The following is a 15,409-nucleotide window of genomic DNA, read 5'->3' as shown; positions in this document are numbered from 1 at the left end:
CAGTATGAGAGAATACTCCTTTTGATCCAGTTTTCAGTTCAAGGGGTGATGGAGACAGCCAGACCTTGTACTCAATGGTATGTCAGGTCCACTGAATACTATGAACACTTGTGAGAATTTATGAGTAAGTTAAGAAAATTAATTTTGCAAGAAGTATTTATTTTCAGTCTTAATGCAACTTCATTTTGTCTCGAAGACAGTTTCTGAACCTATTACACACATGAATCCAAGTTTCATTTAGATTTTGTTTAGTGTGATATTTAATGAATTTCTATTGAGTTTTAACAGTTTTAGCATTCCAATGACTTATGAGGAAATTGCAGGTGTTTAGACTGCATTTGAAAATAAAAGGATATGTTTACAGCCTAGCATATGTCATGTGCACAGACATGTATGTGTGAGCATTCTAACATGTACATGAAGTTACTTTTGTGGATTAATAAGGAATCCACTGCCCATGAGCACTGTTATTGGGGCACTTAACTACAAGGTGAGTGATTTATGGGCAGTGGAACTCTACATAAATAGTGCAGACCCAAAGCCAAACAATAGCAGTAAAACTATGTTAGAAAAGGGCAGTGAAGTGAAAAAGGGATCAAAGCAGAAGGCAAAACAATCCAATGGTTTGCAGAATCTCAGAAAACACTACTTGTGAGTGTGTCATTCAATTCATCCATAGTTTTGGCTTGAACATAGTAGAACATAGTAGTTCTTACCATTGTAAATTATAAGTTTTGCTATGTTAGCAATCAGTGCTTGCCTGACTTCTATTAGAAACAAGCTTTCCATGCAAGACACGTACTTTTCTGTAATATCCTAAAATCTGGTGAATCTTCTATTAGTGTTCCTTCTCTGTACCATTCAACCTTTGGGGAAGGAGCTCCTTTCACCCGACATTCAAAGACAACAAGCTGCCCCTCAGAAGCTGAAATATCCTGTAACATCTAACAGAGAAAATGAATACACAGTCAGTAAATGTCTTATTGCTCTGGAAGGAATACTGATTTCAGTTAAGGTTTCATAGAGCCACTCAAGTGCTTGAATGGCTGAAGAAATGAATAATTTCTTTTTTTAAAAAAAGATTTGATAAGTTGAACATTTTAATCATCTCTCTATACAATTAATCAACCTCTTTAGTTTCCAAATGTTATAGAATAGATTACCTTTGTAAATACAGGAGCAGCAATTATGGGTCTTCCATCCAGTCCTTGCAAATAATTAGTGGGGCTTTGAGCCTGTGGATTGCAAAACATCACATGATGATGTTTAATGAATAAAAGTTGCTCTGTTGTAGATGACTGCTGGGTACTGAGTAACAAAAATGCTGTAATTGCCTGGTTGAGTTCATCGTGGCAAGAAAAACTTCACTGCAGTGTATTAGAACATCTTTCATTAATACTTCACTAAGGCAAAGCTAGGTAAGTTGCTTGGTGGTAGCCTCCCTTTATAACTTTTTTCTTACAAGATACTTATGGATGTCAATAAGGGAAAGTTAAGTCCAAATGTTTGTGGCTGCTACTGTAACTCTTCTCCTTTGCCAAAACCAAACTCCTACTGAGTGAAAACAGAATGAAATTATTCGCCTCCTGGAAAGCTTCCTTGTATAACTTGATTAATAAAGTTTTTCATTTTAGGGAAAGAGAAGCAGCCCCAGAACATCAAAACTATCAATTCAGCATCTCAGGAAACAGCCAGATTTTATAGTCTTCTAAGCCAAGAAGACTAAAAGTGGCGATTTTTGAGGTAACTATCACACTTCACTTAGGTAATCCTGTCAAAATGTCAAAAGGCTTAAATCTGTTCTCTTGGTAGTCAAAACTAACCATGGATTACTTAACTTGTTCAGTATATGGTTATTGGTTACCACCTAATTCTAAGCTGTAAACATTGACAAGGCAGCATAAAGCAAGCTTCTCATTAACTTTTCAGCTTTATTTTAAGTAAATGTGGCTCATCTTTCCTATTAGGAAAGAATTCACAGTTATGAATATTCAGATAGTTTGAGACAAAAAGAACTTGAAATGAATGCTAACATTAACTAGAAACTCTTTAATATAGATATTCAAATGTTAAGTGGTAAATAATTATATCTACCTCTAAATGAAATTATTTAGCTTTAAATAAGTTGCACTGAAAGAAATTTATTTCAAGTGAGCTCTGGAGAGAGGGAAAGAGAGGAAAAAGTTAGGGGCTGCTGCTATTGGAAGTGATTGAGTCGGTCTGCAACGTGAAGAGGTCAGTGAGCTGCCTTACACACCAAGTGCCCTTCCTGGCATGCAGTCTCTGATCTGCTGGGGTACACACAGATTTCCACTGCTGGCTGAGCTAGCAGCAGCTGCTCCTTCTGCTCACTGCCACAAAGATGCCTCTAACCTGGGGATGAAAGATCCCCTTCCCTTTGCTGGATACTAAAGATTGCTAGTAGTCAGGACATTTCCACTGTGTATGCAATTATTGCCTGGCTGTAAGGTTCAAAGCTAAAGTTCAACAGCAAAGTAAAAGCCAGGAAACAGGGTTCCAGTCACAAGCTGTGGAAGAAACACCTTTTTAAGAGCTTATGTCTGCACTTTGAAATTCACCATATTATCTCCCCTACCTGATTAAATGGCATTGACACAGGCTGGACAGGTACAGTCACAGGCTGAACCATGGCAGATGGTGCCTTGGACGTTTCTTGATGCTTGGCTGCACTTTTAACAGCAGGAGATGCTGCATTCAAGGTGGTGTCAGCTGGCTTTGGTTTGCTGCAAAATGTTAACCAAAAACAAGTGCTCTAATTGGAAGTTAGAGCTACATGTGTGTCCCTGATTCATGGCTGTCCTAGTTACACCCCAACCCCAGCCTCCCTTCTGCGGTTGAATTCCAAATGATCTGAACTGATATGTACTTCATAAAATATCAGGCTGCGTATCTCGCCAATCTAATTTCTCCTACTTAGTCCAGTTACACCAAATATAATAAATGGCCTGGATTAACTCAGTTGTGCCTTGAAAGCTACTGTCACCAGCTCTGAACAGCGTGACTGTGATGCTAGTTTCTTTTTCACTGTCCTCTGAGCTTGTATGAAGATGTGGGCATATATGGTAGTGAAAATTACCGTGGTCTGCTTGCATACAGATTCAGTAATTTACTACTGAAAGAGAAAAAAGGGCAGTATGCTTTCTGACAACAGATCATGCAATTTTGGTAGTGTATGGGTTGGCAGCTCTTAATTTAGTTTTTTTCTATAAGGAATTAAAGGAGTTGATCCTGTTTGTTTATATTGCTAAGTAAAATAATGCAGACAATGAAGAGACAATCCTATTTAATGTGAGGTATGCACAGGCTGCTCTGGAATGTACCACAGGTCCCCCAGAAAAGCCAGCCTTCAAACCAGAGGAAGCCCTGCTCAGGGTGAACTTGCAGTTGTTGTCATCACTGCTGTAGCTTTTGAAATTGGGAACTTTTATTTCTTTTTTTTCACTTGTTCCAATATAAATTCTTTTTAATTACAGTCATTTAGATTCATGTGACAGCAGCTGGAACCTAAGCATAATAAGGCCACTCTGATTATACCCAAAACTGATCTTTCATAATTATCTCATCTGAGGGCATCCATTTACAGTGTCAGAGCAGCACTATTGTATTTTTTTTACCCCTAAGAAATATGGAATGCAGTACTTCACAATTTAATGAGATAAGCAATTTGGAGATGCCATCAAGTGATCAGGACCATGGTCAACACTACATTAACACATAATAAGATGGATAAGGAAAAATGTTATGCCTGAGACATTTGGAAAAGTCTGAGCTGGAACTATGAACAATTTAGCAATTAATCCCCAAACCCTTCAGATCTTTGTGATTTGAAGTTTTCTATTAAACCCTTCCATTTCTCAAAGTCCATAAACCAATCCAATCTGGAGTATTTTATGACTTTGAAATCAAAATCACTTAAAACAGGGTTTGCTGTCAGGCTGAGGTCTTCAGTCAAACACACTGCAATATTTTGTATTTGCACTTCAAAAGAAAATGACAGTTGGAATGAGTGTAACCCTTCCTGATAATGGAAGAAAAATCCAGGATGCGTAAATCAATCTGCTTAACATCTCTTTAAAGAGGACTAGTTGCTTATGGGCTTCTCAATGCATATGGAATGGATTTCATTTAGGAAAAATAAAATTATTTCCAAAGTTTTACATAGCATCTGCCACCTCTTTCTTTTTATATTGAAGTAGTCTCTTATACTAATCAGTGCAGTTTACTCTAGATCATATTTATTAATTTCCTTTCCTTAAATCTGAATTATCAATGGATAACCATCTTCTGCCAAAAACTTCACAACATACCATGTGGGAAGTTTTACTATGCTATTTTTCCACGTCAGATGCTTAAATCAGCATTTAAGTTGCGTCTGGACAAATGTAATTTGTTTTAGCAAATCAGTTTTAGTAGTTTAATCTTTAAAGTAGCATATTTCTACTTATGTTTATATTTGATATTAAAGTTTCAATTCTTAAGCTAAAGCTGAAGCCGCACAAGCAAATTTGTATTTGATCTATGCTATTTGTATAGCCAAACAATCCTACTAGCCCCAAACAAAAGCCTAATGCACAGAAGTTGCAAAATATGAATGGAAACGAAGTGTCTGCAGTTGTGGGGTTTTTCACTGTAAGAAATATGACAGATGTAATGGTTTGTAAACTTACTGATCCATTTCGTCTTTGATGATTTCACCTTCAGAGTCAGAAGAAGAGACTCCTAAAAAGTAAAAAAAACAAACCAGCCAACCAAAAAAACTTAGAGGGAGTTTTTGAGAAGTTTATCTATGAATTATATAAACCTTTGTTTAAATTTCCCCTCAAGCACTCTAAGGATCTATATATAAATGTCACAACATTAATAGATGAAGGCTGAGCAACTGACACCATTTACCTGGACCTGAGCAAAGCCTTTGACTGTCCTGCATGACATCCTGGTCTCCAGGCTGGTGCAGTATGGGTTTGATGGATGGACCACTCAGTGGATAAAGAACTGGCTTGACGGCTGCACCCAAAGGGTGGCTGTCAATAGGTCCATGTCCAAGTGGAGGCCAGTGACAAGTGGAGTCCCTCAGGGATCAGTACTGGGACCACTCTTGTTTAACATTTTGCTGGTGACATGGACAGTGGCATTGAGTGCACCCTCAGAAAGTTTGCTGATAACACCAAGCTGTGTGGTGCAGCAGACATGCTGGAGGGAAGAGATGCCATCCAGAGGGACCTTGACAGGCTGGAGAGGTGGCTCCATGACAAACTCATGAGGTTCAACAAGACCAAGTGCAAGGTCCTGCATCTGTGTTGGGGCAATCCCAGGCACCGATATAGGCTGGGCAGTGACTGGCTTGAGAGTAGCCCTGAAGAAAAAGACCTGGGGGTGCTGGTGAATGAGAAGTTCAACATGAGCCAGTAGTGTGCACTTGCAGCCCAGAAAGCAAATCACATCCTGGGCTGCATCAAGAGAAGCATAGCCAGGAGGTCGAGGGAGGTGATTCTTCCCCTCTACTCTGCTCTGGTGAGACCCCACCTGGAGTACTGTGTCCAGTTCTGGAGCCCCTATTACAGGAAGGATCTGGAGGTGCTGGTACGTGTCCAGAGAAGGGCCACGAGGATAATTAGAGGGCTGGAGCACCACTCCTATGAGGACAGACTGAAGGAGTTGGGGCTGTTCAGTCTGGAGAAGAGAAGGCTCTGAGGAGACCTAATTGTGGCCTTCCAGTATCTGAAGGGGACCTACAAGAAACCTGGTGAGGGACTTCTTAGGGTGTCAGGTAGTGACAGGACTAGAGGGAATGGAGCAAAACTAGAAGTGAGTAGATTCAGATTGGATGTTAGGAAGAAGTTCTTCACCATGAGGGTAGTGAGATACTGGAATAGGTTGCTCAGGGAGATGGTAGAAGCCTCATCCCTGGAGATTTTTAAGGCCAGACTGGCTGTGGCTCTGGGCAACCTGATCTAGTGTGACAGGTCCCTGCCCTTGGCAGGGGGGTTGGAACTGGATGATCCTTGAGGTCTCTTCCAACCCTAACAATTCTATGATTCTATGATTCTATATTATAATGCTATGCCAAAAGAAATGCTCCCATTACAGTGGAAATGAACCAATGCTGTACATATTGTGTAAGATACAGAACTGCTACTGGTATAAGGCACATTGGGGATGAAGTGAGGAAAACATCCTAGAGTGAACACATACCTGAGTCTTCCTCAGGTTCTCTTTGAAATTACACTGGTATGATGTAGTCTGTAATTGTTGTGAACCAAGTAAAAACGTGGGGTTTTGTTTTTGTTTTTGTTGTTTTCTGTCAGACACCTAATGCTATCTGTTTCTTCTGGTTTGGTTTTAAGGGGAAAAATGACAGAGAACTGGAATCATAACTATTATTCTTCAACTAGTGCCTTGCAGCATAGTTTGGAGATCCTGGCTCAGTTTATTGACAACTGTCTTATTGAGACATTTTCCAGTTCTGATTCAGCCTTCACTGCATGTGGAATTTGCATTTTCTCTGCAGTTCCTGTCAGTGAGCATCTCCCTCAGCCATGGCTTCCATCCAACAGCCACTGAGTAAGTAAAAGCAGACCTTGGCCCCAGTCTTGAGAACTAGTAAATCCCTGCCAAGTACAGACATTTCCCATTAATGCCAGGGGCAGTGCAGATACTGAAAAAGGATTTGTCCTTTCACTGTCAGATTAGAGACATGAAAGGAGAGTAACAGCAGAGCAAAATTAACTTTGTACTAAGTAGGGTAGGTGCTTTAACTTATGAATGGACCCACTGTTGTCAGTGGTGGTGCTCATAGTATATTTCTTTCCTGAAAAAAGGGAAAAAAAAGATTCTATGTGTTTGTTTTCAATTTGTAACCTTGCTAGCACAATGGTAGACACAATCTAAAACCTTACCCCAAAAAGCATTAAAAAGAAATATAATAAATAGACCTCTCTCAAGTAGAATATATTAAAGTAAGATATATTAAAAAGGCTAAAGAGAAGGGAGACCTATATCTGCAGATGTATATTCTATTTACAGCAAATGTTGTGCAGGGAAAATAACAAATGGCTGGCATATTTATTCTGATTATAAGGTCCAAATAATGGGTTAGGATGAAGCTATCCTATATTCAATTTGTACTAAAGAGTGTAGGAAAAAGGGATTAATAAGAATTAGACACAGAATTTGGGCTTGGGCATTTCTGCAGAATACCTCAGACAAAAAGTATAAGGTGGCATCAGAATCAGAATATTTCTAGACCTTAATCTGGCAGTAAGATATACAAAATCTTTAGGAAGCCACACACTAAAATTACATATAAATGGTAATCACTTGTCTGAAGACTATTTTACAGAGAAATAATATATATGTTAATAATGACAAAAAGTGTTGACTTCTTGCTGTTTATTTTTTGTGTCAAATCTTATTACCCAGTTAGCATACACAGTGCATAGTTGTATTTTAACCCTTTGTGACCAATGACAACAACCGGCTGCCACGATTCTAACGTTACCTTCTATGTAAATCTCTGCAGAAGTGGAGTCTGTTCCATAGATGTTTGAAGCGAAGCACGAGTAACGTCCTGTATCCTCCTCAAAAGCTTCAACAATAACCAGTGAGTGTTGATCACCTGTCTGGATAATTTGAATGTCTGGTGAGTTTTCAAGCTCCTTCCCTTCACAGTACCACCTGCAAGGCAAAAAATACTGTTTATCAATGCAAAGAACTTGACAGGTAGAATGGCAATGTTTGATGTCTTCCTGATGATAAAATTGGTGGATTTTAGCCTGAAGATTCTGGCAGAGTACTGCAGGCTAGTGTTGAATCAACAGTCATTAGAATCAAATATTTATGATTTTCATAATACTCAATGGCAGCAAATAATAGAGCTCCATTCTTTACATTATTTACACATACTAAAAAACTAGTTCATGTAAGTGACTGTAGCACATATTTTCTTGATGTAGTAGTAGAGTAGTAGAGTAGAAGAGCTCTGAATTTGGAGTGCTATGACCTCAGCTCTGAATTCCTCTTGAGCTGTATTCACATCTGTGTTGTGTCTGAAACTATAGCAAAAATCCCCAGCCCAAACCCTAAGTAAGTAAATTACCTTCAAAGCTGTGATACCAAGTTCATGGTGATTCAGGATGTGACTGTAATTTATTATAATGTTACTCTTTGTTTTATCATATATTTAAGACAATCAACTTTTTATAAGAGATGGCAGACATACATCACAAGGAGAGACGTGATCTGTTAGCAGTATAGAGGCACTTCCTTACAGGACATGGCCACTGAGCCAGCTGGACCTTGAATTCTTTTATGCATCATGTTGCTGTATTTTATAAATATATTAATGGCAAAAGGAGGGGCAAGTACAGTCTCCACTCCTTAGTGGACATGGAGGGGAATATTCTAACTAAAGATGAAGAAAAGGCCGAGGTACTTAACACCTTCTTTGCCTCAATTTTTAATAGCAAGATAGGCTGTCTTCCAGACAACTGGCCTCCTGAGCTCGCACATGGAGCCAGGGAGCAGTATCCTCCTGTAATCCAGGAGGAAGTAGTCAGAGAGCCACTTGGATCCCACAAGTCCATGGGACTGGATGGGATCCATCCTAGGGTGCTGAGAGAGCTGGCAGATGAGCTGGCCAAGCCACTCTCCATCATTTTTCAGCAGTCCTGGCTCACTGGAGAGGTCCCAGATGACTGGAAGCTGGCCAGTGTGGTGCCCATCCACAAGAAGGGCTGGTTGGATGAGCCAGGGAACTATAGGCCTGTCAGCCTGACCTCAGTGCCAGGCAAGATTATGGAACAGGTCATCCTGAGTGCAATCACACAGCACTTACAGGATGGCCAAGGGATCATGGATTTAGGAAGGGCAGGTCCTGCCTGACCAACCTGATCTCCTTCTATGATCAGGTGACCCGCCTGGTGGATGTGGGGAAGGCTGTGGATGTAGTCTACCTGGACTTCAGCAAGGCCTTTGACACTGTCCCCCACAGCAAACTCCTGGCCAAACTGTCAGCCCGTGGCTTGGACAGCAGCACTCTGTGCTGGGTTAGGAACTGGCTAGAGGGCTGAGCCCAGAGAGTGGTGGTGAATGGTGCCACATCCAGCTGGCAGCCAGTCACTAGTGGTGTCCCCCAGAGATCAGTGCTGGGCCCCATCCTGCTCAATATCATCAATACTGATGATCTGGACCAGGAGTTTGAGTCCATCATCAGTAAATCTGCAGATGAAGCTAAGATGGGGGCAGGTGTTGATCTGTTAGAGGGCAGGAGAGCTCTGCAGAGGGACCTTGACAGGCTGGACAGTTGGGCACAGTCCAAGGGCACACATCTAAGTGCTGGGTTCTACACACTGGCCACAACAACCCCATGCAGTGCTACAGACTCGGATCAGAGTGGCTGGAGAGCAGCCAGGCAGAAAGGAACTTGGGGGTACTGGTTGATAGTAGGCTGAACACGAGCCAGCAGTGTGCCCAGGTGGCCAAGAAGGCCAATGGCATCCTGGCCTGTATCACAAATAGTGTGGCCAGCAGGAGCAAGGAGGTCATTCTGCCCCTGTACTCAGCACTTGAGTACTGTGTCCAGTTCTGGGCCCCTCAGTTTAGGAAAGATGTTGAGTTGCTGGAATGTGTCCAGAGAAGGGCAAAAAAGCTGGTGAGGGGTTTGGAGCACAAGCCCTATGAGGAGAGGCTGAGGGAGCTGGGGTTGCTTAGCCTGGAGAAGAGGAGGCTCAGGGGAGACCTCATTGACGTCTACAACTACCTGAAGGGAGGTTGTAGCCAGGTGAGGGGTGGTCTCTTCTCCCAGGCAACCAGCACCAGAACAAGAGGACACAGTCTCAAGCTGCTCCAGGGGAGGTTTAGGCTGGATGTTAGGAAGAAATTCTTCCTAGAAACAGTGATTGGCCATTGGAATGGGCTGCCTAGGGAGGTGGTGGAGTCACCATCCCTGGAAGTGTTTAAGAAGAGACTGTGTGGGGCACTTAGGGCCATGGTTTAGCTGATTAGATGGTGTTGGGTGATCGGTTGGACTTGATGATCGCAAAGGTCTTTTCCAACCTGCTTAATTCTGTATTCTGTATTCTTTTAAACCCTGCTACACATTCAAGAATATATTGGGCCCTTTAGAGACTCCACAATATCATCTAAGGCATTCCTAAGTCACTTAGTGTTCAGAAGGATTATTTCAGTAGAAAATGCAGGAATCCAAGTAAAAGTGAAAGCAACACCTGAAAAGAAAGCTCCATAGAATATGTTGATGAGGGTAACCATCAGCTCAACCTGAGAACTAGCAGGAGGGAAAAGCAGGCCTGATTGCTACTGCTTGTTAATATGGAAAAGGCAGAACAGACAGAGAAAAAGCAAATAGGTTTGCAGAACCAGATTCAAAATTTAGTAAGACAATCAAAGTTTTATAGAGAAGGTACAGTACTATGGATAGGAATCCAGGTAATACTTAGAAATACCTGTATTTTTAGATAGCTAGCTAAATTTACATAGCTAAGCTAGTGTGCATTCATCTTCATTGTAACTTTCCATATGGACAGATATCAAACTTCACAAAAATATTTGTATTTTCCGTGCACTGTGGCTTTCTGACCTGTGTGTGGTGTGGGCTATCACATTGCTAACATGTTTATTCAAACACTTTTTGAAAATTAGTAATTGTTTTATCCATCTGTATGTGGTAACTTGGTAAAAAGTACCTGCTAGCTTTTGAGTGCACACAAATGCTAACAAAGCAATAGCATTTTACAGCAAATAACCTTAGTTCTGGAAAGCATAAGGCTAGGGTTTTGAGTAATAAATGGTAAGAGTTGATATTTCCTGGCTCATGCTATAAGGTACTTTGATACATTTCCATCTCATATCACTTAAAAAAATGTTAATAAATAAAGTAGTATAATGTAGAATTGAAAAAGGAGTCCCAAAGGGTCTGTGAGGTACGACAGACTACAGGTCTGGAACTTAAATGCTGATTACATAGCTAAGAAGTAAACCACACACTATTTGTGCACCATCGTCCTAGCCGTCCAATGTGGCTTTCCTAAAGTAGACAGGGTGTTCCCCAGTCCCCTTGGAGCTGCATATTAGTGTAATCTGTAGCTGTGCTGTCAACTGCCTTGAGAGTACAGCTTGGAAAGCGTACAGGGCTGCCTGTTACAGAGGGGAGCTCCTGCACTGCAGAGTGAATCATGCTGCTTAACGCAACTTCCCCTTTTAGAAAGGCAAACCTTTGTAGCTAGAGAGCTAGAACTGAAAAGTCTTAGCTTCATGTCTACTTCTGCTTGCTTATCCTGTAGTTACAAGTTTCCATTGTAATAAGAATTGAAAATGGGTCTATGAAAAGGCATTTCATGAATTTAATATTTTTGTTGGCAGTGGACAATCCTGTAGTAAACATCATCATGTACCAGTCCCAGCTCTCTTCCCTGACATCTCACAGCTGACATGCAGCTTTGCTTCACTGAAATACAGCCACAGGGTTTTACCAATGAGAAACAGGCATTGCTTTGTGCAGACTGCTTCAACCAAAGCATTTCTCTTCCATCTGAGCTTTAAAGCTCTTGCAGACGTGGCAGCAGTTCTTGAAAATGCTAAAATCCTAATACTGACTTCTTTGCTGTCAATTCCTCTCTCTGAAGAAGGATGGCAGGTTCAAATATGTTCCCAAGCCCAGCTGCTCTGATTCTGGTCTGATGAAATTGAGTTTGTGCCAGGACACTAGACTTGTGGAACTAGGATAACTGAACCCTACAAATTCTATTATATCAATTTTGTAAATGTTAATAACCATAGAAGAGGGGGATGGGCAGTCAGGGGACTACAGCTGCATCTCAAGTTGCCACAGGTGTTTGCTTGAACTCAGTGTTAACAAATGTAAGGGAGTCTTCCCCTGTCCCTTTGAAATTCAACACTTGTTAGTTTTTCTGCCATTCTGCTGGGCAAAATGAGATGCTCCAAGGTACTTCTGTCAGTGGACAGTCTGCCTGGGAGAACATTTTACTTCAGGATAGCTTTCAGCAGCCATTCATGCTGCTCCTCAGACCTGAATAGAACTCATTTAAGGTGCGTCACAGTACAGCTGTGAACAGTGTACTGGATAATATCCAAACCCATACTACATGCAGCACTCTTGTAAATTTAAGAGACAGCTGTAATCATACAAAAGGGAGTAATAATATTAGCACATACCCTAGGATGCCAGGACAGCTAGCACGTGTGAAAAGATAAATAAGAACTTACTGGATATTCTGGCCTAGACTATAAGTCCACCTAACACAGCATGCTGACAGTGGCCAAAAGCTGACACTTAGGGAAGCATCTAACAGAGTGAACATCTATGTATACATGTATGTATAGTCATATTTTTCTCCAAAGTATCCAACCATTATCTCTGGGGTTTTTTTTAATCTTTTTTCTTTCATCTATTACTATCTTTATCTTTTTTAGAAAGTAAGAAGCAGCACTTAAAAATAATTTTAAATGGTGAAATCAGTGGTCTTGAAATTATTATTTACAAATTACCTCTGCTTTAAAAGATTTCACTGTCACAGTATCATGACAATTATTTTCTAGTAGACTAGATTGTGTGGTTCTGCACTAACATTTTGTTTGCAAATCCTGCTTTTTATTTGTGTCATCTCCTGATCTCCTTCTATGATCAAGTGACCCATCTGGTGGATGTGGGAAAGACTGCTGATGTAGCCTATCTGGACTTCAGCAAGGCCTTTCATACTGTCCCCCACAGCAAACTCCTGGCCAAACTGTCAGCCCGTGGCTTGGACAGCAGCAATCTGTGCTGGGTTAGGAACTGGCTGGAGGGCTGAGCCCAGAGAGTGGTGGTGTCCCCCAGAGATCAGTGCTGGGCCCCATCCTGTTCAATATCTTTACTGATGATCTGGATGAGGGGATTGAGTCCATCATCAGTAAATTTGTGGATGGCACCAAGTTGAGAGCAGGTGTTGATCAGTTAGAGGGCAGAAGGGCTCTCCAGAGGGACCTTGACAGGCTGGACAGATGGGCAGAGTCCAACATGATGGCATTCAACAAGTCCAAGTGCCAGGTGCTGCACTTTGGCCACAATAACCCCATGCAGTGCTACAGGCTGGGGTCAGAGTGGCTGTGTACAGGTCTGGAGCCCTCAATACAGGAAGAACATGGACCTGATGGAGCCAGTCCAGAGGAGGGCCACAAAAATGATCAGGGGGTTGGACCACCTCTGCTATGAAGACAGGATGAGGGAGCTGGGGTTGTTCACCCTGGAGAAGAGGAGGCCCCAGGGAGACCTAATGGCAGCCTTCCAGTACCTGAAGAGGGCCTACAAGGATGGAGAGAGGCTGTTTATAAAGGCCTGTAGTGATAGCACAAGGGGCAATGACTTCAAACTAGAGAAGAGTAGCTTTAGATTGGATGTTAGGAACAAAGAGCTTTACCATAAGGGTAGTGGAACACTGGAACAGGTTGCCCAGGGAAGTGGTTCGGACCCCATCCCTGGAGGTCAGGCTCAAAAGGGCTCTGGGCAACTTGATCTAGTTGAGGATGTCCCTGCTTACTGCAGATAGGGTTGGACTAGATGACCTTTGGAGGTCCCTTCCAACCTAGACCATTCTATGATTCTACTCTATGATTCTATGATTTATTCTTCTCTTGTTTTCAAGATTTGCAATTGCTGGTAATTGACAGGAGACAATGCACAGTTGTATGACTGCAAGCACAAATTTGGTATATGAATGTACAAGTTGCCCTTTAGGTGTGTAACACATGTAGGCCTCTGTGTGCTTTGGGAGGTGAGTCATGACACTTACTCATTTCTTTTTATATACCTACCTCATGCCTCTTCCCTATCATGAAGCCTTGTTTTAGCATGTTAGAGTTAGCAGATATGGAAAACTGTTAAAGAATTTGATCTCATTTTCAGCAGCATCTTTTCAGAACATTAAAATTACCTCTACAGTACAGTGGTGGTATATTTTTGTATCTACTTAAATGTGGCTCCCCACTCAAGTGACACACAAAGCAAAACACATTACACAAAATACTACAATATAATCACCAGTAATATACAAGAACTCTTTGTGTTACTATTGATCAGGTTTTCCAATTAATCCATGGGGGTAGTGCAGAGGTAAGTCTGTACTGCATGCCTTGGGAGGCACGATTGTAATTTCCTATAGGCAAAATTTAAACCACCATTTCTCTCCATTATTTTAGTAGTGTGTGAGTAGTATATTCCTCAGACAGTGAAGCAGAATTGAGTTAATTCTTTTATTTGATGTTATTTTTAGTCCAAAATTTGCAGCATAAGTGATTTAAAATTCAGGAATAAACTTCTGCTTCAAACCTGTGTTTAGTTCTCTTATGCATGGTATTTTTCAGTCACTATTTTCACCATAATGGTAAGGTTTTTGAGATTAAGTCAAGAAAAAGAGCATGCTTCATTTGTGTTCTCTCTTCAAGATGAAAAGCGGTTCTATTTTGTGAAATCAAGCTTTATGTAAATCTCTACTCTGGCCATATCTAATCCTTGCTTACTAACATTGTATTTTATTCTTAACATCAAAATGTTGTACGTGGTAGCAGTGAAATGTCAGTTCCAGGAAGAGTTCTGACATTGAGATACGTGGCATGACTGAAGTAGCAATACTCTCTGTCACTGGCATTTCATTCCTGCCATGAATTGTAATGATAGCTTCATCATACAAGGCAGGTTCACATTAAGCACAAGCAGTTTCACCCACTGCCAAATTCATCCTAGGTCTTAAACCACTGATTTGACTTCTAGACTTTGAACGCTGAAACAGATAAATGTTCTCATTTGGCAGCCAGAAAGATAAAAGCCTTGATCAGTTTTATATGGCTTCAGAGCCTCCAAAAAATTGTAATTAATTTCAAACCAAGCAGCACTAAAATGCACTTCTTAAGCTCTGTATGCCTGTGTTAAAGAATGTGTTCATGGAAACCTTATGACATACAGCCTGTTTTTAGAACATCAAATCCTCATGACTCTTCCAGGGTAGCTGTGTATGACAAACCATGCAATGTGATTCATAAGTAAAATTAACCTAGGAGTGATGTGCTGGTTTGGAAAAATGTAGGCACCTCTGAACCTGGAATAAAGAGTGCTCATCTCAGGGAGAAGAATGAATGTCACACCTAGCCTTACTCATACAGAAACAGAGCTGGAGAAGGAATCATGAGAAGGAGGTCATTGAAACCTTTAACACTTTGGAAATACGCTACACACTTCACTTAAATGCTTATTTCTAACTGCAGTATAGTCAGAGTACAGCAATCAATGAATAATTGTCATGGCGCTCTTTAATTGTGAGCTAATGTTTGAGCTAGGTAGAGCCCCCTCTACTATGGTATCAGTCTTTGCCTCTTCTGACAC

The 15,409-nt window shown here is 41.1% G+C and overlaps 1 protein-coding gene across 2 annotated transcripts in view; it reads right to left on the bottom strand.

Moving 5' to 3' along the window:
• The window catches only part of MYPN (myopalladin), a 78,433-nt gene that overhangs the window by 29,649 nt on the left and 33,375 nt on the right, over positions 1-15,409 (bottom strand). For both annotated transcript variants that reach the window (XM_068140132.1, XM_068140133.1), the window contains 5 exons: positions 7,520-7,695; positions 4,689-4,740; positions 2,597-2,744; positions 1,164-1,235; positions 803-944 (listed from right to left, as the gene is read on the bottom strand). In XM_068140132.1, the coding sequence (XP_067996233.1) occupies positions 803-944; positions 1,164-1,235; positions 2,597-2,744; positions 4,689-4,740; positions 7,520-7,695 (590 nt within the window). The remainder of the gene's footprint in view (positions 1-802; positions 945-1,163; positions 1,236-2,596; positions 2,745-4,688; positions 4,741-7,519; positions 7,696-15,409) is intronic.

The sequence above is a fragment of the Melanerpes formicivorus genome, unplaced genomic scaffold, assembly GCF_026170545.1.
Source record: "Melanerpes formicivorus ecotype bairdi unplaced genomic scaffold, bMelFor1.0.p_v2 SCAF_6, whole genome shotgun sequence".
NCBI classification, from domain to species: domain Eukaryota; kingdom Metazoa; phylum Chordata; class Aves; order Piciformes; family Picidae; genus Melanerpes; species Melanerpes formicivorus.
Note: the sequence above shows the minus strand (reverse complement) of the source record. Positions and strands in the feature narration are given on the sequence as shown.